This window comes from Gymnodraco acuticeps, unplaced genomic scaffold (assembly GCF_902827175.1).
Source record: "Gymnodraco acuticeps unplaced genomic scaffold, fGymAcu1.1, whole genome shotgun sequence".
NCBI lineage: Eukaryota > Metazoa > Chordata > Actinopteri > Perciformes > Bathydraconidae > Gymnodraco > Gymnodraco acuticeps.
The window spans coordinates 875,509-903,439 of record NW_022992021.1 but is presented as its reverse complement, the minus strand read 5'-3'; the positions used below and the strand labels follow the sequence as shown (position 1 = coordinate 903,439).

General features: G+C 41.8%; 1 protein-coding gene across 2 annotated transcripts in view; it reads right to left on the bottom strand.

Annotated features, from left to right (window-relative positions):
- Nucleotides 1-27,931, bottom strand: part of LOC117536566 (rho GTPase-activating protein 20-like) — a 58,288-nt gene that overhangs the window by 8,991 nt on the left and 21,366 nt on the right. For both annotated transcript variants that reach the window (XM_034201492.1, XM_034201491.1), the window contains exons 2-13: nt 27,070-27,155; nt 19,621-19,797; nt 17,232-17,381; nt 15,558-15,599; nt 15,160-15,244; nt 14,938-15,015; nt 14,301-14,367; nt 13,258-13,455; nt 7,399-7,589; nt 5,270-5,434; nt 3,970-4,079; nt 3,123-3,312 (exon numbers count right to left, since the gene is read on the bottom strand). In XM_034201492.1, coding sequence (XP_034057383.1) covers nt 3,123-3,312; nt 3,970-4,079; nt 5,270-5,434; nt 7,399-7,589; nt 13,258-13,455; nt 14,301-14,367; nt 14,938-15,015; nt 15,160-15,244; nt 15,558-15,599; nt 17,232-17,381; nt 19,621-19,797; nt 27,070-27,155 — 1,539 coding nt within the window. The remainder of the gene's footprint in view (nt 1-3,122; nt 3,313-3,969; nt 4,080-5,269; nt 5,435-7,398; nt 7,590-13,257; nt 13,456-14,300; nt 14,368-14,937; nt 15,016-15,159; nt 15,245-15,557; nt 15,600-17,231; nt 17,382-19,620; nt 19,798-27,069; nt 27,156-27,931) is intronic.

Below are 27,931 nucleotides of genomic sequence, written 5' to 3'. Positions count from 1 at the left end.
CTCCTCCGCTCCCTTCACTGGCTTCCGGTAACTGCTAGAATCCACTTCAAGACACTGGTACTTGCTTACCATGCTGCGAATGGATCTGGCCCTTCCTACATCCAGGACATGGTTAAACCGTACACCCCAGCGCGTGCACTACGCTCTGCATCAGCCAAACGACTCGTTGCGCCCTCGCTGCGAGGGGGACCCAAGTTCCCATCGGCGAAAACACGTGGGTTTGCTATCCTGGCTCCAAGATGGTGGAATGAGCTCCCCATTGACATCAGGACGGCAGATAGCTTGCACATCTTCCGGCGCAAACTGAAAACTCATCTCTTTCGACTCCACTTCGAGCGTTAGAACGATTAACGAAGCACTTTTATACGAATAAAGGACTGGATTACCTAAAGCCAGTTGAGTAGCACTTGAAATGTTTGGCTCTATGAAACCTGATATACTTATATGATTCTGTTTTCTTCAAGGTTGTGTCTTCCTGGTCGAATGTACTTATTGTAAGTCGCTTTGGATAAAAGCGTCAGCTAAATGTAATGTAAAAAAGGAGGTTGGGATAAGATGGACTTTTATTAATCCCTCGTGGGGAAATTGTTTCTCTGCATTTGACCCATCCTAGTAGGAGCAGTGTGCTGCCATTTTGAACGGCGCCCAGGGAGCAGTGTGGGGAACGGTGCCTTGCTCAGGGACACCTCGGTAGCACTTGGTTTTTCCGGGACTTGAACTGGTGACTTTCCAGTTACCAAGCCAAGTCCCTATCGACTTCGCCACCACCAACCAGTGGAATGGACTTATGTGTGACAGATGTGTGTGAGTGGTTCATGTCTGAGTATTTCCAAGGTCTTCAGTCAACATCTAACAGACAGAAAACAAATATATGTTTCTTCTACTATAGAAGAGTCAGAGAAAACAAACTGGCTCCAGAGAAAAACAAACCTTCTTTTGAATGATTTGTCTCTCTGTCTCCATCTAAAGTACTACTCAAGCTAAAGCTGTATTTACCTCCTCCACAGCTAAGCCAAAAACATTTAAATCATAAGCTGCAGAAAAGAAGGAGGGAAACGGAGACTAAACTGAATTGGCTTAAACCGAGCGTTCACGTGTCTTCACACAAAGTTGGAAACCGGCCATCAAACAGCCAGGAGCCTCGCTGGTTTGCGTTGGCCGACAGTATGACCGCAAGGAGGGAAATGTTGAAATCTAGTTGGGTTTTTTCAGAAAAAGGCTGCCAACGCTCAGGCAGCACACACAAACATGCCGTGTGGGAGGGAAAGTGTTATCAGGGGAGTATTTATGAAAGAGATATTTAGGTATTTGTGGGAAGTGCTGGTATTTGTGCTGAAATGTGTGAGGGTTTTCAGTAACATATTTGCTTCCACTAAAACACACACTTAGTCCCGTGACTCTGTAGGAAATTCTTTGAATGTTTTCTCAATGAACCACAACCACCTCAGAGTACACACATTCACATTTCTAAGATAAGCAAACCAGCCACCCACAGAGATAGTGTGCAACTCCAATACTGTAACTTTCCAGAAAGACCACATATTTCAAAACGATTATGATGCTTTGTATGTCTTAGTGACAACATAATGGGCAGGGGGGCTTCCGCTGTGGGCTTTGGCTGCAGCCACTGGTGAGGAATTAAGTCCTTTTTAGTTAGCCCTGCTTGCCAAGATATGATGGAGAATGAATGATGGAGGAAAGGTTGCTTCACTTTTGAGTTAACTTTAGTTCACAAAAATACAAAATAAGAATAAAAGACCACTGAAAACGACTATTTTAACTCCAGTTAAACACATCTCCTGGTCACAAACGCTAAGTTATGTTTTAAAGGAGCCATATTATTCTCATTTTGCGCCACTTCTGGGACATGTCTCCATGCTTTAATGTTCAAAAAGTGCTTTGTTCTCATACTGCCTGTGCTGCAGCTTCTCTTTTCCCCCAAATGGGATACAGCTTGACCATTTGTCATTTTTGTTGAGACCAGCAATCAGATGTCTTGCCTTTGGACAGATTAAGGCTAGCTTACCCTTGTTTCTTATGCTAAGCTAAACAACACATTGAGCGGTGATCATAATCTTTTGTAGCTCTATGAACGAAAGCGTAGATACAAAAATATCCAACTGAAGAACTTCTTGAATACACTGAGGTGCTACAGGTGTGTGTGTGAGTAACTGTGTGTGTGCGTGTATTTGTGTGTCAGAGAGGCTTGCTGAGACCGTGTGTAAACTGAGGAATTTAACATTTCAATGGAATAATAGAAGCAAGCTGCCTCAGCATGAGTGTGTACTTAGCGTGGTGTGTGTGTGTGTGTGTGTGTGTGTGTGTGTGTGTGTGTGTGTGTGTGTGTGTGTGTGTGTGTGTGTGTGTGTGTGTGTGTGTGTGTGTGTGTGTGTGTGTGTGTGTGTGTGAGAGACCAGACACACATTCCCTGACACAGGTATACCGTGTGTGCACACGAACGTATTCACACGCACACACATTCAGCCTGAAAGCTGTGTGTCAGCACCGTGAATCTGAGCGCTGACCTCCACGCAGGAGCTGACCCAACACACACACATTCAACACATCACACACACATACTCAGTCACGTTCACACGCTGATGATCACCCCTGAGCTAGAATCACACATTCTTTAACTCTGCTGAGCTTAAAATCACTGAGATTAGAGCAAGACTTGACAGGAAAAAGGAAAAGCTTAACAGTTTAATGCTGACTTACTCCCAAGCACACAGGGAAATGTGTGTAACTAGTTTACCACTTAGAGGATTACGTCGCCATTAAAGGGTTAGTTCTTCCAATTTACGATGAAAACATGCTTTCTGCGTACCTCTGGTGCTAACCATGCAGATAGCTTTAAATTCTAATTGTATTTATATAGCCTAATATCACATATTTCATATTTCTCAGGGTGCGTTGCAGTTTGTACAGCATGCAATACTGTCTGTCCTTAGCAGAGGGTGTAGAAGTACTCAGATCTTGTACTTAAGTACGTAGAAGTACCAGAGTGTAGGAATACTTTGTCACAAGTAAAAGTAAAAAGGTATTACCATCAAAATATACTGAAAGTACCAAAAGTAAAAGTACTCGTTCGGCAGATTGTGTGTGTGTGTGTTCCTCCTCACCTTTTTGGTGCCCTCCCCCTCCATCTCGGGGGTGCTCGGCGCTGGAGCCCCAAGCATGCTGGGAGCGATGCAGACGGACAGGTTGAAGGCGTTCATCTGGTTGTCGTGGGCGTTGCCTTGGATACAGTGCAGCACGGCGATCACATGACGCAGCAGCAGCAGGTTGTCGCTGGGCAGGAGCTGCAGCAACCTTAAGGGGAGAAGGAAAGGAAAGGAAGTAAGGACAGAAAGTAAGGAGAGAAGGTTAAGATGGTACGAGATGTAATACATGGGAATGTAATGACTAGAGCGATCCTCAAACACTTCTCACTGTGTGTGTGTGTGTGTGTGTGTGTGTGTGTGTGTGTGTGTGGTGTGTGTGTGGTGTGTGTGTGTGTGTGTGTGTGTGTGTGTGTGTGTGTGTGTGTGTGTGTGTGTGTGTGTGTGTGTGTGTGTGTGTGTGTGTATGTGTGTGTGTGTGTGTGTGTGTGTGTGTGTGTGTGTGTGTGTGTGTGTGTGTGTGTGTGTGTGTGTGTGTGTGTGTGTGTTGGCTGGTCTCCACAGGAATTTCTCCACACACTTTTTCAAAGTTGCTTTAATGTTACTTGTTTTTTGTTTTCCTAAGCAAAAGGAATGCAGCTTGTTACATCTGGAACTGACTTGTCCTCTTTCCCTGTCTTTCTGTTCCCCTCTAGAAAAAGCAGTGTGTAATTGAAAGGAAAAGCCGCATTTATTCATTTAACTTGTCACAAATAACGCACGTCTGTATGACTTGTTGTGTCCGTTTGTGCTCGACATAAAACACAGTATTATTTGGTGTATTGAACTTTGAATAAGCATCAGAATGTGCATCCAGAAGAGATCTTACCTTTGGACAGCTTGTGTCCTCTCCTCTCCCGCCTCCCCCTCCATCACATCCATCCACTGCTCGTACAGATCCACACACAGCAGGCTGCCCGGGATGTTTCTCAGGAAGTCCTGGATGCAAACATAAAAAGAGATTTCGAGATCAATTATCAAGAACTGAGGTAATCACTTAGTCTCAAATGCATTGCCTGCCTTGCCTTTGCACATCTTGCATCTTTACATGTGAACATTATATATAGAAGACCTACATACTGCTGGTTTATTTCCTCCTTAATTCATGCTACAATCAGAGCAACCTTCCTTGAGTACATGAACACAAGTTCAGATGTACCTAAAGCAATGTTACATCTATGTTTTAAGTGCCACAGAAATTAGGCCATCTGGTCCATAAGCACCTCGAGGAATTCACAAAAATAGCCATCAAGGCTATAAGGTCAAAAAGGGAAGAAAGCATGCTGTCAAAAGCATATGGAAACTAGGGCAAACATATAGTTCATCCTGAGGGTATGACCCAAAAAAGATTCATATATATTCAAATATTTTCATTTCAGGAACTCTGTTTAACCTAATCCTATTGTTGATATATTTATTTTCAAGTACATTTGTATTCTTATTATCTCATAATTACCTATCCTATCCTATATTTCACTCTCATACAGTAGCTGTAGCTGCTTTGACACCTGCATTTCCCTGCAGGGATTAATAAAGTGTTATCTTACCTTGTCTAAATACCGTTAGTAATTGAGAACATGTATTCAGTTTCCTGGGGTTTTACTTGAGAAATAACTTTAACAATTTCGTTTTTGGCATCAGGAAATGTCCTTTCAATGCACTAATTGTTTAACAAAGGACAATCCGTGTCCAGGTGAAGTCCAGCAGGGCAGTGAGATGAATCAGCGCTGTGTTGAAGCCCATGCTGTGTGTGTGTGTGCGTGTGTGTGCGTGTGTGTGTGTGCGTGCGTGTGTGTGTGGATGCTGAACAATGTGGCACCTTGTAGGGTTTGCCTGGCAGCTCTGCAGAGACAGATTATCCTGTCTGGACTTCTGTGATTTTGGACGCACATCAGTCGCTCCTCCTGCTCTCTGTTGTCTGCTTTCAAACCAGTGCAGTGCAGTGTGTGTGTGTGTGTGTGTGTGTGTGTGTGTGTGTGTGTGTGTGTGTGTGTGTGTGTGTGTGTGTGTGTGTGTGTGTGTGTGTGTGTGTGTGTGTGTGTGTGTGTGTGTGTGTGTGTGTGTGTGTGTGTGTGTGTGTGTGTGTGTGTGTGTGTGTGTGTGTGTGTGTGTGTGTGTGTGTGTATTACCTTGAGGACAGCAGCGATGACGAACACAGACTGGTGTGTGATCTCGGGGTCTTCGCTCCCACTGTCCACTCGGTCCCTCAGCTCCCGGCAGGCTTTGGCCCCGGCGGACCTCCTGAAGATGCCCCGTGTGTACGGCCCCTCCAGGAACAGGAACACCAACATGTCCTGCAGGGATCACATCATCCTTTTAGTAATGTTCTGAATATTTTCGAACAAGACAGAGAAATTAGCAGCTCTACATAGCTCTTAACTCAAAAGCTTGAGCGAACAACTCTCAGAGCACAAATGCTCATTGCTCCTAATACCATGTAATGCTCAAGGGCTTATTTGCTCAGAAAGTCCAGCAATGTTTTAAACCAAAGGAAATTAAAGGATTTACGGACTAAGTGAATTTTGCTTTTTAGACCCTGATGTTTGTTTTTAAATTTTTGATTTCCTAGAATCATATTTTCTTGTGCAAATAAAATTAATCTTAATTCATTTCTGCCATCAAATGGGTTTTATTAGAGCATTATTACTGGAGACATGAGTGTGCGATTTGTTGTATTTACTTGCAAGCAGGGGCGGTTCTAGGGGGGCCAGGGGGGGCCAGTGCCCCCTAACACTGACCTCTGACCCCCCTGTGGCCCCCCCTAACAATGAAAAGTTTTTTTTTTTTTTTTTTAAATATATATTTTCTGGTACTCGGTTTGCCAAAAACCGCAGGATTTTGTTGCTGTAATGTGAGATTGTGCAGACACCCTTATGTAAAGTAGAGATGTAACTGTTCATTGCCTTTATTTTTATATAAATATGGTGTTAGTGCAAACATTGCACTATAACTTAAGCTGAAGCTAACAGTAATAACTATAAGATCTATCTGAAATAAATAAGTGTACTGAAACAAATACCAATAACTGTATTGCATTGTTTTTTTATGCGCAATTACTTCATACTGTATATTTCTCTTTTTCGTCCTGCATTTATTGTGCCCCCCTCAGAAAATAACTGGCCCCCCAGTGGCCCCCCCAGTCAAATTGGTCTAGAACCGCCACTGCTTGCAAGAATCAGAGGATTATGTAAAGTTTTGTGGAACAAGGAGCCAATTACCAAGTCAGAAACTAACTAGCAATGTAGACTCAGTGAGGTTCTTTCTAAAAGGTTTCACCACATGATCAGAGAGGAAACATGTTTTGTTGAGAGTAGAAAATGGATTGCTTATTCAACAGATTGGGATTTCACTTCTCATGCAACCCAAGTTTGTCAATTATTTCTTTAATTTAAGGGGTCATTACCAACAAAACAGTAATCTAGCAATTACATAAAGTAGTGAAAGCAAACCCTCTACTTGTCCATATGACTAGATAGAGGTGGGAAATAACTAAGTGCATTTACTCAAGTACACTACATTTATTTTGTACCTAGCAGATTTGTATTAATAATTAAAAATATAAATCAACTCTTAAATCAGACTTTAGTTCCACCTGGAGTAAATCCACAAGCTACCCTGCAGTATACAAAGTCATTCAAACTAGCTGCACCTTTACCAGCTTGGAGAACACTTTAATGATCAATCATTATAAAACATATCATATATATTATTCTAAAATGGACCAATCTGCACAATGAATACTTTTACATTTGGTACTTTAACTTTATTTTGATGAGACTCTACTTTTACTTGAGTAACATTTTGAATGCAGGACTTTTTCTTGTAACAGAGTATTCCTACACTCTGGTACTTTTACTTAAGTACAATAACTGAGTACTTCTTCCACCTCTGCTAAGGACAGACAGTATGATATGCTGTACACACTTCAAAGCACACTGAGAAAATGTCTAATGTGCGATATTGAATTTGAAGCTATCTTGGGAGAATGAACCCTTTAATGGCGACGTAATCCTCTAAGTGGTCAAATATTTACACACATTTTCCTGAGTGCTTGGGAGTAAGTCAGCATGAAACTGTTAAGCTTTTCCTCTTTCCTGTCAACTTTTACTTGTAACACAGTATTCCTACTCTCTGGTACTTCTACTTTCACTCAAGTACAATATCTGAGTAAATCTCCCTTTCCCTAAATACACTCTGACCCCTCCAGACGGGACCCTGACCTCTCCCTCTGGCCTCACGTGACCCTGACTCGACTCACCATGACAGGCTTGGGCAGGCCGTGGTCTGGAGAGCAGACGGAGCTCAGGGGGCGCCCGAACAGACGACCCTGAGTTGGGGAGAGGGAGGTGGGGGAGAGGGGGAGGCCGTCCAGCTGTGTGTTGGAGCCTCTCCAGAAAGGCCAGTTGATCAGAGACCTCTTCCTCTTAAAGGACTTCTGCTGACCAGGCTCTGTGGGGGGGAGAAGAGGAAGAGGTGGTTTCAGACACCATCAGATTGCTGCTGCTTGAGTAATGCATGTGGAAGTCACCACGTCCGCTAATGCTCGGTGATTACCAAACTGCAAATGTAAAGGTTTCGTTTTAGAGATCTGGGGTTAGCTTAGAGTAGAGTAGGTTAGCTTAGAGTAGGTGGTGAATTGTTTCGCAGTAAGACTAGGTGTCCCATATTTTAGACTTTTTCAGCATGCTCATGAATGCTTGGTCTGTCCACTAAACTTTGACAAAATATTCACACACTTAAAACATGTAGGTGGGATAGAGAAAGACACCAATAAGACGGGGACAGAAAGACAGAGGAAGAAAGAACCATTGACTCAGAATTTGGGATAAACATATGTAGCCATGCCCCCACCTAAGAGCACCATTTCATTTAAGGTGTGTGTGTGTGTGTGTGTGTGTGTGTGTGTGTGTGTGTGTGTGTGTGTGTGTGTGTGTGTGTGTGTGTGTGTGTGTGTGTGTGTGTGTGTGTGTGTGTGTGTGTGTGTGTGTGTGTGTGTGTGTGTGTGTGTGTGTGTGTGTGTGTGTGTGTGTGTGTGTGTGTTACACATGCATGTATAGGGCTCTGTGTGTCTCTGCAGACTTGTGACTGTGTGTCACTTGTTAAACATTTGCTTAGCGGTGTTCCTAAGTCACACTGTCTACCTGTGTCTGTTTGTCTGTCTGCAATGCGTGCCTCTAAGGTGCGTTAAGGAGAATGTGAAACAAACATCTACTGTTTGTCTTTATTTTATAATGAAGCACGCAAACCTGTGTCAGCTTTATGGAACAGACTCGTTAAAGACACTGTCTGAAATGTGATGATTTACTGCTTTTCTCACATGGGTGGGGAAATGTCACCTTGTGCTAAATGTAAGTTGAATTGGCTCATTTTAACAATGTTAATTCCTTCTGATCTTACTGGAAATCTGCTATAAACTAGCTAGCTGACCTGTTATCAAATATACTGACAACACTCACAATTATGCAACAGACTAACCAACTTTGTGTTGTTTGCATCACTTTACTTTTTAGAGGAGTTTCATGTTTTCTTAAATGCACATTTTGCACATTTAGTGTGTTTTGGCAATTTTTCGTTTTTGACATTTGCTTCGTTTGTGAAGCTGCAGCGTGTTTCTCCTAATGGATGTGTTTTATAGCGCGTTTGCACTTGTCGGCCGCCGTAGAAAAGTGATCGAATACACACATTGACAATCACAGAACTAATCTTGAATTATACTCTGAATTGAAACTACTCTAAAACACATGTCTGAACTACTGGTGAGGTCTGTAAGTTTGCACAGGCTGCAATACATGTTAAAGAGCCGATGCTGTGACATTTTATTGCAACAACTTCAACACCAGAAGTCTTGACATAATTACATTAAGACTGGAATCCAAGGGTGGGACTCTGACAAGGATTCCTGCCGTGGGTGGAGGACCCAAAAGAGCGATCTAAATATGTGGCATTCTTCACAAAGAACTCATTATTTAACGATCTGTCGTGGCGCCGTGCCTAAATACACTCGGGAACAAAGTTCAACAGTAGCAGAATAACTGGGCTGCTCACAGCGGGCTTCGCCATCATGGAAAAAAACATGACCTGGCTCTAAAAAACAGGCGTTACATCATTACAGCTTTCTAATCAGGGAATAGTTTGAGGACGGAGGAAGTGGACTGCTTGTTGACATTATCCTAGAATCTCTTGATGTCTTTTTTTATGGTTTTAGAAAGAATTGATTAACATTGTCTCAAGGATGGAGATACCAGATCGGAATATTTGATGGACCTCTTTATTTTTTATAACTTCCTCCCCAAAAATAAACAAACTTTCTCAGTTTTTCTACATTAACCTCCCATCGTGAATCACATTAACCTCCCATCGTGAATCACATTAACCTCCCATCGTGAGTCACATTAACCTCCCATCGTGAGTCACATGACATGAAGACTTTTGGCTGCTGGAAATCTGACATTGTAGCAAATACAGTGAGAACATCTTGGACCTCTTCCTGCAGCAGAGTGGACGCAATCTTACATTACATTTCTTGCAATAAGTTTGTGAGTTGGACTGGATATAGAAATAAAATACTGTTTTGGAACCAGCTGAAATGTGTCCATAGCACACATTCATGACTGTTATGTACCATATGATGTTTTATGCACATTACATTACATTACATGTCACTTGTTAGACGCTTTTATCCAAAGCTTACATACTCAATACTGTGGACAATCCCCCCAGGAGCAATTTGGGGTGAAGTGTCCCAGGGACACAACGACATGCTGACTGCAGTGGGGTTTGAACCTGTGAGTTGGTGATCCCAACACCAACACACAACCCACTGCGCCACACGCCTCCTTGTGCACGGAGGCTTTTGTCAAACTGTATTTCAGAACTATTGTTAACTGAAAAAGGGGTTACTATTAATTGTTCTATTGGCTAGCGCTCCAAGTCATCGCACTTGATAGTCTAAGGGGCGGGACATCTCTAAGCGGGTGACCAATCACAACAGAGCCAGCCAGCTAACCAATCAGAGCAGACTGGGCTCTGGTTTCAGACAGAGGGTGAAAAGATACAGGCAGTATGAGAAAAATAAAGAGCTTTTTGAACATCAAAGCATGGAAACATGTCCAGTAGAGACACCAAATACAAATATGAACCCAAAAAGGAGCACAATATGTCTTCTTTAAAGACGAATGGGTCAATCTAAGGGACATACTGTTTGCTCTGCCTCCAGTCAATTATGGGTGTTTGGACATTTGGTCACAGCCGCGGAGATAACTCAATTCAATCTCTGGCACACATGCAGTATGTTGAAACTGACCAATCTTGCAGCAAATTGGAAAACAACATCTCCAAGGATTTATTTTACATTATTTTTGCAACATTCAAGGGATCATTTACTGCGGGTTATTTGAGAATAAATGGTCCTGCCATGGCTCCATCCCAACAAACACACACGTTGGTTGGCTCTCGGGACGGGTGTGAGCGATCAGGGCCTCTATGGTGGCAGGCTGGTATGGAGCGGTTGCGTAAGATGCTGTTATGCTTGAAGCAAAGGAATCTGAGGCGAAGCTTGTGGTTGGCAAACTGCAGCCTCCACACACTTTTTTCTCCTTGACTTGTTTTCCTCTAAAGCTCACCCCCTTTTTTTCCACCCAGGTCCCCCGTTACTCATCCTAGTTCCTGTCCTCTTGTTTTTCTTTCACATTCTTCTGTCCCTCTCGCCTTTGACGTCCCCTTTTCCGTGTCCCTCTGTGAATTATTCCCTCTTTATCTGTTACATTCTGCTGTTTCTTTTTCCTTCACCTCCGCTGGCCTTCAGACTTACTCAATAGCTGTGTCATCTCTTTTCCCTTTCCACCTTCCTATTCTCACCCTCATCCATCTCTTCTGGGCTCTCTTCCCCTTTGTCTGTCTGATGTTTTTCTTGTTCTGACACTGTGTCTCTCCTAACCCCCGCTGTAACCCCTGCTCCGCTAACATCTCCTTTCCCACCATTCTCCTCGACTCCTTCTCTTCTTCCCAAACCGATTCATCCTCACAACAACAACACCACGACAGAAATGAGCACCAACAAAGTGAGATGTTTACGAAGGTCACAGAGAACTTTCTGTTCTGCATTAATACTTCTGTATCCTCATATTTCTTCTTGTGGTTTCAAACAGAACGGGTTCCTGGCACTGACCAACCACCTATTTGAGAACTTGACTGGCATGTTGATGACATTTCTTTTAACAACACATACTGTCACAGTAGTTTTATGCCTAATTTGTTCCCACAGATTTTGAAACCACAATTGCTGACATTTAAAAAAAAAAAAAAAAAGGACATATTCTGCTCATTTTCAGGTTCATATCAGTATGTAGTGTCTCTACTTTAAAGAGTCCTCTCCTGCTGATGTTCAGGTGTATATCAGTATGTAGTGTCTCTACTTTAAAGAGTCCTCTCCTGCTGATGTTCAGGTGTATATCAGTATGTAGTGTCTCTACTTTAAAGAGTCCTCTCCTGCTGATGTTCAGGTGTATATCAGTATGTAGTGTCTCTACTTTAAAGAGTCCTCTCCTGCTGATGTTCAGGTGTATATCAGTATGTAGTGTCTCTACTTTAAAGAGTCCTCTCCTGCTGATGTTCAGGTTCATATCAGTATGTAGTGTCTCTACTTTAAAGAGTCCTCTCCTGCTGATGTTCAGGTGTATATCAGTATGTAGTGTCTCTACTTTAAAGAGTCCTCTCCTGCTGATGTTCAGGTGTATATCAGTATGTAGTGTCTCTACTTTAAAGAGTCCTCTCCTGCTGATGTTCAGGTGGTATATCAGTATGTAGTGTCTCTACTTAAAGAAGTCCTCTCTGCTGATGTTGAGGTGTTATATCAGTATGTAGTGTCTCTACTTTAAAGAGTCCTCTCCTGCTGATGTTCAGGTGTATATCAGTATGTAGTGTCTCTACTTTAAAGAGTCCTCTCCTGCTGATGTTCACGTTGTATATCAGTATGTAGTGTCTCTACTTTAAAGAGTCCTCTCTGCTGTTGTTCAGGTGTATATCAGTATGTAGTGTCTCTACTTTAAAAGAGTCCTTCTGCTGATGTTCAGGTGTATATCAGTATGTAGTGTCTCTACTTTAAAGAGTCCTCTCCTGCTGATGTTCAGGTCTCAGTATGTAGTGTCTCTACTTTAAAGAGTCCTCTCCTGCTGATGTTCGGTTGTGTATCAGTATGTAGTGTCTCTACTTTAAAGAGTCCTCTCCTGCTGATGTTCAGGTGTATATCAGTATGTAGTGTCTCTACTTTAAAGAGTCCTCTCCTGCTGATGTTCAGGTGTATATCAGTATGTAGTGTCTCTACTTCATGTCTCCATGCTTTAATGTTCAAAAAGCTCTTTATTGTTCTCATACTGCCTGTGTTGCAGCACCTCTTTTCACCCTCTGTCTGAAACCAGAGCCCAGTCTGCTCTGATTGGTTAACTGGCCGGCTCTGCTGTGATTGGTCAGACGCTTAGAGATGTCCTGCCCTTCATCATGTACAATGCGTTGGCGTCTTTGCAGACCAATTACATGCAACTATATAAAGGAAAGGGAAACCCCCAATAAGCATAATAGGGCCTCTTCAGCACTTAATGAGGACAGGAAGTTTGGTCATTCTTTTTTAGGAAGACAAAATGAAATGTCTTTTTATTCACACAAGACCACAAACCCAGCATGTAGGCTTCAGTATTCCAGGGTTTGGTTTTTGTTTAAAAAAAAAATGTAAGGCCTTTTTTGCCTTGTACAATTCTGGCATCTCACATGACGAATAAATATTCATCGGTTTCGTTTCAACTCTTTCTCCCTTCGATCGCGTCTCTACAAGTTCAAATTGCTTTCACAACTGGAATACGTTACTGTTCTTTTCCTGAAATACATTTCCTTTCTTTGGAAAAATGTCTCATGTGGCCTTGGGAAAACAGTCGACCTCCAAAAGAGAACTGCAGTATTGTTGCCATGCCGGCCTAAACGTCACTGTTTTTATGTTGTTGTTTACTTTATTTTGTTGTTGTTTTGTCTCAACCATTTTACTCTGTAGCACTTTGAGTTGTGTTTACTCAAATGAAAAATGCGCTTATAAATAAAATGGATTATTATTATTGACCGACCGTCTTACCTATAAGTGAAGTCTGTCCCGGGGTCACTTTGCTGTGTTTGAGGATGAACTGGCACTGGGTGTCGGGGGGGAGACACTGGTCGAGCAGCAGAACGCCTGGAGAGTCTGTGGGAGTCGATGGATCCCTCCCTGCCCCCCCCACGCTGCTCGTCCCGTCCCGAATGTGGCTCATCTTAATGCTGAAGGGAAACTCGTGGCCTGAAAGAGAGGGTCAGGGTCCGGGGGTTAGAGGGTCCGGTATGTGCATGAGTCAAGGGAGAACATATGTATAATATTAATGAAATAAGATGATTTATGGGAACATGAGCATATGTCTGAAGCATTAATGTGAGGTTAAGTAGATTTTAAATATCTAGAAACATTCATATTTATTTATTATTATAGTTTACTTTTCTTTTTTTAATATGTAAGTCATATTTGAGTTATTATCATAATTGTTTTATTATCATTATGATTATTGATTTATATCGGGTTAGGTTTTTACTTCAGCATTATTGTGATTTAAGACTTTTGTTGATGTTTTTGTGTTGTGTTTTTTTCCTGACTTTCAATGTGGAAAACAACAATGGTAACAAAAGGAAGAAAATATGATTTAAAATGATATCAGAATGTGTTCCATGCAGAAAAGAATCAGCGGGTTGTTGGGGAATTCAGTGGGAACTACAGAACAAAAGATATGGTTAAATACCAATGTGTCACTAACTGCTGTGAAATGCTTCCAGATGTTCAGTTGTTGGTGGACTGCTGATGCTGTAGTAACCCCCGCTGTGTGTAATCTCTACATTAGTACTGACTGTTTTTTTTAGCATCAACAGAAAGATGAGACAGGTTGTTTTTTGCTGAACTTGAATGAATTTATAAAAGATGCATGCATGCAGATTTGTGAGAATACAAAGTGTTATAATCCTACACCACTGGAGGCGGAAAAGCATCTTAAAGGAAAGGGAAATAGACTATAGTGAGTGGAGTATTTTCCTTTTAAATAGTCTGATCGTGTTTTTAAGGGAATGATTAAATAACAATATCCATGTCACGGGACTCACCAATGAGAGGGTACGGAGGGTCGTCCTTACTGGAGCTCACCCACAACCTGTGGTCTTTTTCGCAGCCCTAGACCCAGAGAAGGAGAATCAGAATTAACAATATATAATGCTTCCATTTTAATGAAATTACTTGTCTGTGTCTTTCCGGATTGTGTCAAGGTACCTACAGGAAGTACGTCTGATGTAAGGAAAACCACTAAAAATGCTTATATTACAAACAATCCTGATGTATTTGCAAATTGTAATTAATGAAAGGCTAAAATTGGTGAAATTTCCCCCAAAAAACTTGTGTTACAAACTGTTCTAAAACATTATAAGTCGTGGGAAAAAGTCAAAATGCCATTACTTTGTTAACATGCTTCACGCTTTGTTAGGACAGACTGAAATGAATACTTTCATCTATTAAACGTAGATGTTAAACAAAGCCTATTTTATGTCCATACTCGTACTGTGCTCAACATTCATTTCTTTAAGGCAGTACAAAGAAAACATTCCTTCATCCAAACAAAGTTAAAAACAATTCCAAACCTTATTTCTACCGTGCCAAAATGAATAGCTCTGGTCGAGGCTACTTTAAATAACATCTAAGCGCAGTCACTTGTAATCCAGTTGAGCATCAGCAGCGGTCCTTACTCACCGAAATGCCAAACTGCAGCAGAGCCATGCGGATGACATCAGAGGTGCTGTCAGTGTGGCTGACCGCAAGCGTTTTGGCCTGTTGGAAAACGTTGTGGACACATTAGGGACATTTGTAGTTGGTTGTGCGTTACATAAATAGCAGCACTGCCGGTGAGGTCATTAATTATCCACTTAATGTGGACTTGGAATAAAATCACAAAGGAAAGAGAAAAAAGCTTACATATGCACAATTTCCAATATCCTTTGCAAAAATCTTCAGAGGGATGGTCTTGGGGTCGTCCTTATCTTTTCCCTCAAGTATCCGACTGTAGGGAAACACAAAGAAAGAGGTCAATAACTGTTACATTGGATATGAAATCATGTGACCAAAACAGCACTGTTATATAGTTGGCAGACAGTTGGAGTTATAAATGAATCTAGCTGTCAAACTAATGTATGCATTCGGGTAAAAAGCATGTATTTATGAGAACTGTGTGTATTTTCATTTATGTGGAAATTGATCTTTTTACATAATTTCTGTTCCATCCTAATCAAATCTCTCCTCCCCTTAAGGAAAATGTGATTTGAAAGCTGAACTACTGCACCAAAACAAAGCATTGCAGAGTCAAAACCAATTACCTTTTGATGAGTGCAAACCACTTGTCCTTGTGCTCTTCGGAGCTAAAGAGGATAAAATATGGGGATTAAAAAACATAATCAGAGGAAATCATGTAAAAAGCAACTGTCTGTTTTTCTCTGTTATGTAACTTCCCCTGGTTTGAACCGCAGACTTCACCCCGAGCTACGACTGGATTCTTTCTCATGCGAAATGCAATGAGTGTGAATGACTTTGAATGCATGTATGGCAAAGAGGAAGCTGCAAAGATATAGCCCAGAATAAATGAATGTATATGTCGTGCATGTGCTTCAGTCTAACTGCAGTTTGCACAAAAGGGTTTAGGGAGTTTGCGTTGGCGTGTTCAGTTATCAGTTCCCTTTACGATGTAAACCTCAGAACAAAGTGTACTCTTGTTTGAATTGACTCAGAGAGGCATCTTAGAAAATATGTTTAGTACACTGAACAAAAATATAAACGCAACACTTTTGTTTTTGCTCCCATTTCTCATGAGATGAACTCAAAGATCTAAAACATGTTCTATATACACAAAATAACCATTTCTCTCAAATATTGTTCACAAATCTGAACAAATCTGTGATAGTGAGCACTTCTCCTTTGTCGAGATAATCCATCCCACCTCACAGGTGTGGCATATCAAGATGCTGATTAGACAGCATGATTATTGCTTATCCTGTGTTCGTCGTCCCATACCATAACCCCACCACCACCATGGGCCACTCGATTCACAACATTACCCTAACCCTACCCCTAACCCTACCCCTACCCCTCACACCAGATACTGACTGGTTTTCGGACCCCCCCAGACCCCCCCAATAAAGCAAAACTGCACGTTTCAGAGTGGCCTTTTATTGTGGCCAGCCTAAGGCACACCTGTGCAATAATCATGCTGTCTAATCAGCATCTTGATGCCACACCTGTGAGGTGGGATGGATTATCTCTGCAAAGGAGAAGTGCTCACTATCACAGATTCTTTCAGATTTGTGAACAATATTTGAGAGAAAAGGTTATTTTGTGTATATAGAAAATGTTTTAGATCTTTGAGTTCATCTCATGAAAAATGGGAGCAAAAACAAAAGTGTGGCGTTTATATTTTTGTTCAGTGTATGTCTGCCAAGAATAGTTGTCATGCAATGCCAGCAGACATAATAAACCAAGTTATATAAGAGGAAATTAAGATGTCACTCTATTGTTGTGAAAAACAATGTATCGATGTTATTACTGGCTCCTATTTCCTTATATTACTTAACAATGCTGCTACTTATACACAGATTTGTCACATTTTTCGTGGGCGCAAACCCCATACTCAGCTCTGCTGCTCATCCCACAAATGCATGTTCGTCACAAATGTGGCACCATTTGAAAGGTAAGAAAACAGGCTTTCCAACGGTATAAGATTTATTGCCAGGAAGCATTGTTACAACAAAGATATAATCTACCAAACACAGATTTCCTTACTTTTTGTGTTACGTTTATTTTACCTTGGACTTATTTAATGTATTTTATTTAGTTAGTACTTCATTTAATATGCTAGTCTACTCGTCTTTTTTGCCTTGTATTTGCACAATTTCCCCACTGTAGGTTACCGTAATTAAGATAGTATTCAACAATAGAAATAAAAGTTCAGGCATTTCAGTTTTTAGCCTATTTTGTAGTATTGATGTGAAGGTGTGTACCTGAAGGAGGCCACGCAGTTGCAGGTGGGCCAGCCCATGACGAAGCTTCTCTCTGGGTTGGTGCTTCCCTCACACACCTCCTCCAGGCAGCTGGCCGTCCACATCTCACACACTCGGACCTGGGCCTTCACTTTGAAGTGAGTGGAAGACCTGCAGATGACACAGTGTAATGCATCACATCATTATAATCAATAAATAAATAAATCTGTCTCAGTCTGAAAATATCTAGTGAAAATCACGCCAAAAATGTCACATTCGAATCTTGACATTATGTAGTATTGATGTCAACATGTCACTTGTTAGACGCTTTTATCCAAAGCGACTTACATACATTCAGTACTGTGGGCAATCCCCACAGGAGCAATTTGGGGTGAAGAGTCTCAGGGACACAACGACATGCTGACTGCAGTGGGACTCGAACTTACTATCCCCTGATTCAAAGTTCAGCTCATTAAGTTCAGCACACTACCACTGAGCCACAGCCTCCCATCTCCCATTGACCTCTCCATATAGTTTTTGTTTGTGTGACCAACATTCCAAAACCTCAAAGATATTCAATTTAATATAGTGACTTAAAAACAGATGAAGCAAAAACATCTTCATCCTCACATTTAAGATGACACAACCAGTACAATTGTGTTGCTTTATAAATACCTAAAATCATTGATGAGTTATTAAAATGAATGTGGATTAATTATCTGTTGATCAACGCATGAATAAAATATTATATTTAGAAGACCTTTTTGCAAAAAGAAACCCACAAAAGCTTTCCTTTTTAAAAACATCCCATAAAAAAAAAACATCTTTATTTAGGGGTTCCACAAGGAACCCACTTGGATCCTCTAACTTTTAATTTCTTCATGAATCATTCTTCCACAAGCCACTAACATACTGTATGTCAGTCTTTCAAAAAAGCTTTACATGGATTAGAATTATTAAAAGATGCAGCTATTTCCAGCATTTTAATACAGGCATGCTCAGTAAAAGTGTATTTACACACCACTAGATCCCTGATTATAGAGGGACACAAGTACAAATGCTCACATGTGGCATTACAAACACACACTCTCCCTGCTATTACACAGATATAAAAAGGCACACAAACACACACATCAATTAACTTTTCCCTCTCGCAAACACACACACACACACACACACACACACACACATTCCTCAAACTCACCCTGTGTTAAGCCACAATGTAATGGCCAATTATAGCGAATAGTCTCTGTGCTGCAGGGGTCAGCTCCACCCACTGTCACATGACTCCTAGGATTACTAAATAGATTTACTCAAGTACTGTACTTAAGTAAAACAAATTGGTACTTTACTTGACTATTTCAATGTATTGCTACTTTGTACTTCTACCACAACTCAGGGGTTAATCGTGTACTTTTACTCGACTGCATATATTTAGTACCTTTAGTTACTTCACAGATTTGTATTAATGATCTGAAATATAATCAACACACAAATAAGACTTTAGTCACACCTGGACTAAAATCCACAAGCTACCCTGCAGTATACAAAGTCATTCAAACTAGCTGCACCTTTACCAACTTTGAGAACACTTTCATGATCAATCATTATAAAAACATATCATATATATTATTCTGGAATGGACCAATCTGCACAACGAATACTTTTAGTACTTTAAGTATATGTTGATCCTAATACTTTTCTACTTTTGATCGCAGGACCTTCACTTGTAACCCTGTATGCCTACACTTTGGTACTTCTACTTTTACTTAAGTACAAGATATGAGTAATTTGTCCACGTCTGTGTGTGCGTAACTGCACGAAAGTGTGTGTTTGTGGACTTCAAAAACATAAATGTGCTATTTAAGGGTCTATTTTTGAGTGTGTGTGTGTGTGTGTGTGTGTGTGTGTGTGTGTGTGTGTGTGTGTGTGTGTGTGTGTGTGTGTGTGTGTGTGTGTGTGTGTGTGTGTGTGTGTGTGTGTGCGTGCGTGCGTGCGTGCGTGCGTGCGTGCGTACATGCGTGTGTGTGGCAGTGTGTGTGTGGCAGTTTGTGGGTGGGTAGCCCCATTCTGTAGGCCAGTGCGGCTTTGATCTGAGCCAGGCTTCATATGGATTTAATTGGCTAGGAAATAATTATATACTGGGGAGAAAATAAGGGAGGGAGAAGTTTAAGAAGCAGGGGAGTAAGGGAGTAAGGGAAGGAGACTTTAGGAGAAAGATAGGATAGAACTACATACTCTACACATGTTTTGCCCATTTCTGTTAGAGACACAACTATGAAAGGTTGGTGCTTTGTTTTTCTAATTAGCTTCAGTCTGTGTTTTCCTGTTTATGTGTCTGCATTCCCTCTCATTCACACAACCACATAAACACACACTGCTTCATCCTCCAGCACAGAAGGAAACTTACTTTGCCTTGGCGACGAGCAGCGTGTCGGTGAAGAGGAAGAGGTGTCTCTCCTGGGTCTGCAGGCCCGTCTTCAGCTGCGTTTGAATATGACCCAAGAATAATCTGCGTGGACACTCAGCCAGGAAGGCCTGGACCAGGGGACAGGACTCCGGGCTGACTGGCGTCAAGCAGTTTTCCCTGGGGAGAGACAAAAGAAAGAAATACACTATTAGACACAAAGGAACATGTGGCCTGGATGCGTTTAAAAGCGTGTCTCTAAAAACCTTTTGGATGTGGTTGGTTGAGTTCAAATTCAAGTCAGGTACATTTAATTTTTACTGGGCAAATATTACAAGTCCCAAAGTTCCTTTTAACTGGGGCTTTACAGTGTATTCATTCATGCATGGGGGGAGAGAAACTTAAAACAAACTGGCACAAAAGAGATACAGAGGGACAAGATGTGAGGCTTAATCTGGACGAAGATACAGATTAAAAACATCTGGAATGACGTACAGAGAGACAGAATGAGAAAGAGAGAAGAGACCTACACCTCAAAAACTACTGAGTTTTATACAAGAGAGCTGCTAACCAGTGAATATGCATAAAAACAGCAGGTCATCACCAAGACATGTTGGAAAAGGTGAGTAACTAAATAAATTCCAGTTAATATTGAGGGAACGTATTATAAAGTGCAAGACTAAGGTGTAACTTAATCCTGAATAACCTTAAACATCTTGTTTTAGCTTTATTCAGTCCAGTGTTTTTCCTGTCCCGTATTAGCACTCGGGGATTTTCCAATGTCCTCCACACTGTGGTAATACGATTCAGCAGCATGGAACAAAAAAAAGAGAAAACGAGGCCCATGTTGTGGTGAACCAAACTTTGAAAAGGCTGTAAAAAGGCCAACAGGTCCGAATAGCTTGTGCAGCAAAATCCCACAGTCCATAAGTGGAATATTTACCTTGTTATTTCCTGTATTTACATCACTGGTTCCTCACAGTTTGAACCACACATAATCAAGTAAATGTTTGATTTTCTGACTAGTGCACTCATTTGGCTGCAAATGTGTTATTATTTGCATGGAGCTACACAAAGATGGCTCTGTGAATGTAAACAGTCACAAAGAGCTGAGATTAAACTAGAGGAAGCTCTGTCGGGCGGCATCAACGGAATAAATGACAAAGTTAACTGCCATTTTATTTTGAAATGAACCATTCATCCAAAAACATTGTCTGTCTTGTTTTTGATTTACTGTTGTATCATCCTTTTTGTTTTTCCCTCCTGAACTTTGGAGAAATACTCCCTTGTTTTTACTACAGACACAAATATCTTAGATTTTTGATTTAATTAAAATGGTCTATCTTGTTTCCTTGCTGCAACGTGTGCCGCTGATAGACAGAGGGGGAATTTGTGAAGGAAGAGGAAGTAGTTTGAGGGCTCCATCCTTTCCTGTTTACCCTTCACAAGCAGATAAAAGGTCCTTAAACACAACACACACATCATTTTTCTATCTCCGTCTCTACCTTTCTGTTCCTTTTTCATCCACACACCCTTACTGCTCTCTCACGAAGGTACACACCCTCTCCATTACATATTCTACTTTCTGTTTTACTTCTCTTACGCATGCACATCCATAACACACACACACACACACAATACTCTGAGTAACCCCATAACAAAGAATTCAGTCCAAGTTTTTCTGGGAAGAAAGAAAAGGCTTGGATCCTCTCATACATTGCAAGTGATTGGTTACGTAATTAATTAACGAAGAACAGAAGGCTATGCTGGAGTGCTTCCATTTCTGTCCCTCTTTGTGTGTCGTCCAAAAATAAATCCAAAAAAGGGGGTCTGACAGAATTCAATTCAAAGAGATGTATGTAGCCAATTAAGCCTCGATACTCGATGGGACACGTCGCCCTGCGGGAGTTTAAAACGTATTGGAAATGAGACAGAGACGGTTGAAGCAAAGAAAGATACGTCTGATTCCTTTTGTCAGCAATACTTAAGGACATGACGCCATGTGGCTTTAAAGCTTACAGTTGCAAAACAATCAGCTATTGTTCCACGAGGAAAGAAAATACTTCCCATGTGGTTTACTGGGAAATGATTTGACCCCACTTTGAAAACATTTACGTAACTCATACACCATTTAACTGCAACAAATTAAGCTTTTCTCTTCGTCAGGGAGCAGAACAACAATTCCTTCAGATTAGTGCCATACTGTGACATTCATCTGTATTTGACCGTTTATTCTTTGTCCAAATTTCTCCAAAAAGGTTCATAAAGCTTCAAATTAGTCAATGATATGTGACTCACCGAGCATCTGAGCTCAGCGTCCAGTGGCTCTCTCACTATTGGAGTAACTACTCTCTCAAAGTCTTGCCAAATGCCTCTGCAACACGATGGCACCGGGGTAAAGGACCACCCCAGAGGGACGTTTGGAGGATTTTGGGCTGCTTGATTAAGTTGCAGTGGGATTAACACAGTGCAAATTTCACATTGAAATGTTCCTATTGTCCATTCAAATCAGGGAAATGCTCCTGTCATAGGAGCCCACACTCGCACACACCAACACAAACGGTCCAACCTTCCTCTAAAGCCCCTTTCACATCTCTCTGCCCCCCATAAAAAGACAACATCTTCCGTATTCACACCACATACCCTCCCTCCTGAATGAGAGATTGACAGCTGAGCCGGCCGCCCTTTGAATCAGACGGATGAGCAGCTAATGGCTCCATTGTACATCATGTGATGTTGATAAATTGAGTCCTTAGCCGGCCCGTCGTACATGGCCACCTTTGTGGAGGCACGGCAGCGTGTGAGGAGAACTGTTGACTTTCTGAAACACAATGAGAGGCCGGTGTACAATGAACCACACGACGACGCATACTAATGTCTCAGCATGAATAATTAAACTGCACCGGACATGATTTGTATATAAAAGGTTGATTAGGAAGAGATCACAAAGTAGGGCAAGATGACACGTCTGATTTAAACAGCCGGAAAACACAAATTGATGATGGGATGATATTTTGTTGTCAGATAAAGCCTGATATTTTACTTGCATCTTCATTTGCAACATCAACAAGGACACATATTTAACACAAGAAACAAGAGAAAAGACCATTTCCGTAACAACCTAGACGGCTCTCTATCATTCGACCCGAAAGCAGAATCACAATACAGACTGGAGGAGTTCGAATATGAACACCATCAAAATGTAAAGCTACAGTCTCACACAATTATAATATACAACCAGGTATAAGCGGCATAGATTAAGTTTTCGAAATGATGGCAAATGTACCAACAGTATGAACTATAAAAATACATTTAAAAATATCCTCGACTGTCCAAATAAATCTCCAGCAACCATCATTCACTCCTCTGATTCAGGGAGTGCTTGAATCTTGTATAGAACAACACGCAAAGTCTTCGTCATGGCACACACACACACACACACACACACACACACACACACACACACACACACACACACACACACACACACACACACACACACACACACACACACACACACACACACACACACACACACACACACACACACACACACACACACACAGAGGACAACAGCTGGAAAAACAGCTGAAACTTTCTCATCTCCTCTCCGTCCATGGTTATCTTGTTTTTCTTTGCCGACATGATCATAACACTTTCATCTCTCAACACACTTTCTCTCATTTTCTTCTTCTGCTTTTTGGATTAATTAAAGCCCTTATGATTATAATTAGAAATCAATATTTTACTAAACTGTTAACGCCACCTCAGCTGTGAAATGGTCAATACTGATCGAGCACACTGACTCCCTGAGGGCAGTATTGACTCGATTACATAAGTGTCCATCTGCTCCGCTTTTGAACAACACAGAGAAGGACTCTTGTCTGTATGTGGTTTGTTTATTTGTGTTTTAGTATCTGTATACTCAGTTTGTCTGCGAATGATTGTCCTCTAATAGAAAATCTGACTCTAAGACCGCACATTTTACGTTTATTTTCAATCAATCCAAGTCAGACTAAGAAGATCTGAGTACAGAAACAAAAGCTGACGTTCATCTGACTGGGTTAAATCGCCATAAAGGAGGCGAGTCAGAGATGTGACAGTGATTTACTAAAGATGTGTGTGTTTAAAAGTGTGTGTCCAGGAGCATTTGTAGGAAGAGAATGTGAGAAGATGTGTCTATTCTATTTGCGAGTCCCCCGGTGAACTTGTACGTGTTTACTTCTGCATGAGGAGGTTTGCGTCACCAGTAGGTTGACCTCTTTCTGTCTGTGAGGTAAAGGCTTTCCTGACAAGCATCTATTGACAACGCAGTGTGTGTGTGTGCTAGAGAGAGAACAAAAGATGTTAGCATGCACACCCGGGTCCGTACCATCTCCTAAATCCACAGTGGACCGTTTGTTCATCACCGGAAACAGCTTCAAAGCCTATCAAATACATATCTGATGACCTAAGGGGATCTGCAGAGACAGGTGGTCTATGAATTCACTATTACAAACAGTGAATTTCAAATGATGCATAACTTTTATGGAAAATCCAAAGTAGATTTCATCCCTCTGCCTACACTGAGTGGTTGACAGGAGACAGACCTATACAAATGTAGAAACAATGAAGTAGGAAACATAAAGCAGACTACCAGATCTCTTAAATCAAGCTTCAACCTTCTGTCTCCTGTTTCCACCTGACTCACAGCCAGATCATTTACATAGACAAACTATAATGTCACCCCTGGCCCGACACACAATGCTCTCTATAGGGAAACACACGCATATGCATACAGGGAAAACCCCACACAGGATGAGGTCAGAATATTGAAATTGGCTTGGGAGTTTGGGGGCATGATGTCCTTAGCATGAGCTCTTTATTAAAACCAGGAAATGTGTTCTTGTACTGTATGTGGACGAGAAATGTCCTTAAACAACCAAAGAAATCTCACATAAATCACCCCAACTAAGACATATTCTTTCCTTTTCTAAGAGCAGGTGAGGACTCGGGTTTCAGGTTAATTAAAGTGGTTGAATAAACACAGTTATATCTTCACGAGATTACTAATATGTGTCCGTGTACTTGGGACCAAGAGGAATGGCTGTACGTGTCGCCTTGTAGTGACACAATGGCTGATATTGAGTGAGAGGTCAGGGCAGTCAGCCAATCACATGTGTTTATGCTTTATGGTGCAGCCACCTTCCTCCCTGCAGTATAGATTTCATTGCTGGAGGAGGAGGGGGCCTACACTTCAGCTTCAACCCCTAATACTGTAAGCCTGGAGGCTGTTAGACTTCTGCTGGATGAAGTGTGTGTGTGTGTGTGTGTGTGTGTGTGTGTGTGTGTGTGTGTGTGTGTGTGTGTGTGTGTGTGTGTGTGTGTGTGTGTGTGTGTGTGTGTGTGTGTGTGTGTGTGTGTGTGTGTGTGTGTGTGTGTGGTGTGTGTGTGTGTGTGTGTGTGTGTGTGTGTGTGTGTGTGTGTGTGTGTGTGTGTGTGTGTGTGTGTGTGTGAGAGTGAGAGTGTGTGGAGGTGATGTAAGACACTGAGCTGAAGGCCAGAGAGCCTTTCAGCACCTCTTGGCCTGATGGGAAATGCAGGGCAGAGGAAGCAAAAGACAGAGTCTCTTTAAAGATATATGAAAGGAGAACAACTCTCAACTCAACTCTCAGGCATTCAATTTAAACTCCCAGCTACAGTAATCCAACTTTATGATGAATAAGGTCATCAAATAAGAACTTCAAAATTGGAATTAAAGTATATTGGGTGATGAAAAATATGCCTAAACCACTGCCAAGTACTGCTGGCAGAACTGATGTATCCAATAAACTCTCATTATAATACTTTAGGGTGTTATAGTTCTACAACAGTAACCAAAACATGGAGATGATCTGAAAGCTTTAAAACGGGCCCTATTGTGCTTTTAGGGAGTTTCCCTCTCCTGTAGTGAGTTATATAGGTTTTGGTGCATGTATATGGTCTGGAAAGGCTCAAATCCATGTATTCCCTCCAGAGTGAGTTTCTCTCCCACAGAAATTCATGGAAAGGAGACCTGTGCAAGTTTTCCTTTTGTATAAAGCACCACAATAGTATGATATTACAATATAAGAGTTGAATTCCCTTACGTTACTGACATTACATGCCCTGCAATCTGACTATTAGGTATGCACACCTTGCTAAATCAATGCTTAAACTGAGAGAGATCACAATTATTTATTCTAAAAAACTATAGAAGGTAAAATACCCAAATGGAATTCACAATCATCTCCACCATGACCTTCCACCTTCACCTTCTGTGAGTCACCTGACCACAATCATTTCACATCTCTCCCCTGGCAACGCCCCCTGCACTACCACATGTCCACATCCGGACATTAATGAGCACCTCACACACTCACTGCCATGCGAGGTGTTGACCCCAGGTGACCCCCACTGGCCCCTACACCGCCTGATGAGGTCAAACGTCAAGGGTGACAGCTGAGAGTGTCAAGCCCTGGCTCCATAACTCCTGAGACTTGACACACACACACACACACACACACACACACGACCAAGTGACTTTCGCTCAACAGCCAGTCTGTCTTGCCCTTCGTCTATGACTACAAACTGAATATGTGAGAAGTCTTTCTTTCGCACCTGACAAACACCCCGAGAGCAACGACCCTTTAACATTGTGGAGTGTTTCCCTCAACGCTTCAGTTTCACAGTTCAGCATAATGCAGCTCAGCTTGAACACTAAAGCGGCCTCTAGCTCGCACATTATAAACATGTCACTTTCATCACCCTGCATGTTCTCATTAGAGAAATTATGATGGCATAAAACCCTATATTTTAAACCCTTGAGAAGCATTTTGAGGTTTTCAGCCTGCACCCACGAGGGACTCCATGCATTCCTTCAGGGATGCTGATGCACTTCATTTGTGGCAGTTCTAGATTGAGTTTAAAGTGGCTTTTCTTCACAATTTTACCAAACATTGAATGCTCTTACAGTCCCTAAATTGTTGTTTCCCCATCTAAAATCTGCCCCCAAAAAGCAGGCACCCGCTAAGATACACGACACAAAGATTCCTGTGTATAAATGCCGTCCCCGAGGGGTTTGTAATGGCTTATTTCCGACCCTGTTAAAGGAAGAGGAAGCGATTTGTGCGATACAAGGGCGATGAAAGGCCTGATAGCTCTGGGAGAAGTAAGCATTTAAACCCTTTCTGAGCTATGAATGAATCTGGGAGGCCAAGAGAAGAATTTATGGCGATGTGGGAAACTATCTGAATCTTGTAAAAATGTATAAGCTGAACTTTAAATCTGAACCCTTTTATATATTCGGTATTTTCCCAGAGAGTGTTTGACTCCAGCCAACAGTGTGTGCGTGTGCGTGCGTGCGTGCGTGCGTGCGTGCGTGCGTGCGCGCGCGTGCGTGCGTGCGTGCGTGCGTGCGTGCGTGCGTGCGTGCGTGCGTGCGTGCGATCATACCTGGATGTGCTTCTGGATCTGGTAAGTGCTTTGCTGATGACCAGCGAGGGAGCCGACTGTCGTCTCTGGGCCAAAGTCTTCATCTTCTGCACAGACGGAGGAAAAAGAGGAAGAGGAGAAGAGTTAATGCAAGTGGTGACGGGTTTGCAGAACATAATGGTTTGCATTGCATGATAAAGATACAATCGCATGGTTGCAATGCACACATTCAGCACTGGTTGAAGCTGGTTGTTTGCTGTGGTCAATGCAGGAAATACAAGAAAGGGAAATAGACAAAACTTCAGTTCATGTGCGTCTCTTTTCGTGTGTGTTCGAGAGACTTTTAAAGAAAGGGAAGGATGGGGACTGAAAGAAAAGGGAAGTGGCAGCGGTAAAGAAGGAAAAGAGGAAAAGAGGAAGTGAGCGATGGTTAAAGATGGCACTGGCGGACAGATCAATGATCAAGAGAAAGATAAATATGTCGTCTCGCTGTTGCACAATGCCCTCACATATTCTCACTGCAACATGATGAAGTGTAGGCTCACAGAAGAATGACAGGCATCCCTGCAGCCACCACAGACATTTTAATTCAACTTAATCTATTTACAACAAAACCATGTGAGTGCAGAGCAAACAGTACATTCATTCAATCTAGGGAAATAAATCTAATGTAGCTGCATACATTAAATTAAACTCTGCTTCCCGCACTCATCCTGCAGTGACTTATGGGTAACATTCCTCCACTGTAGAAGTGTTGAAGGAAGAATTTGACTCATGTTAGTCATTCAGGCCAAAGATACTACAGTGCAGTGTAATATATAACATCATGTGCATTAGGGGGGTGCTTGGAGTGAATACAAATGCTTTTACTTCACACCAAACA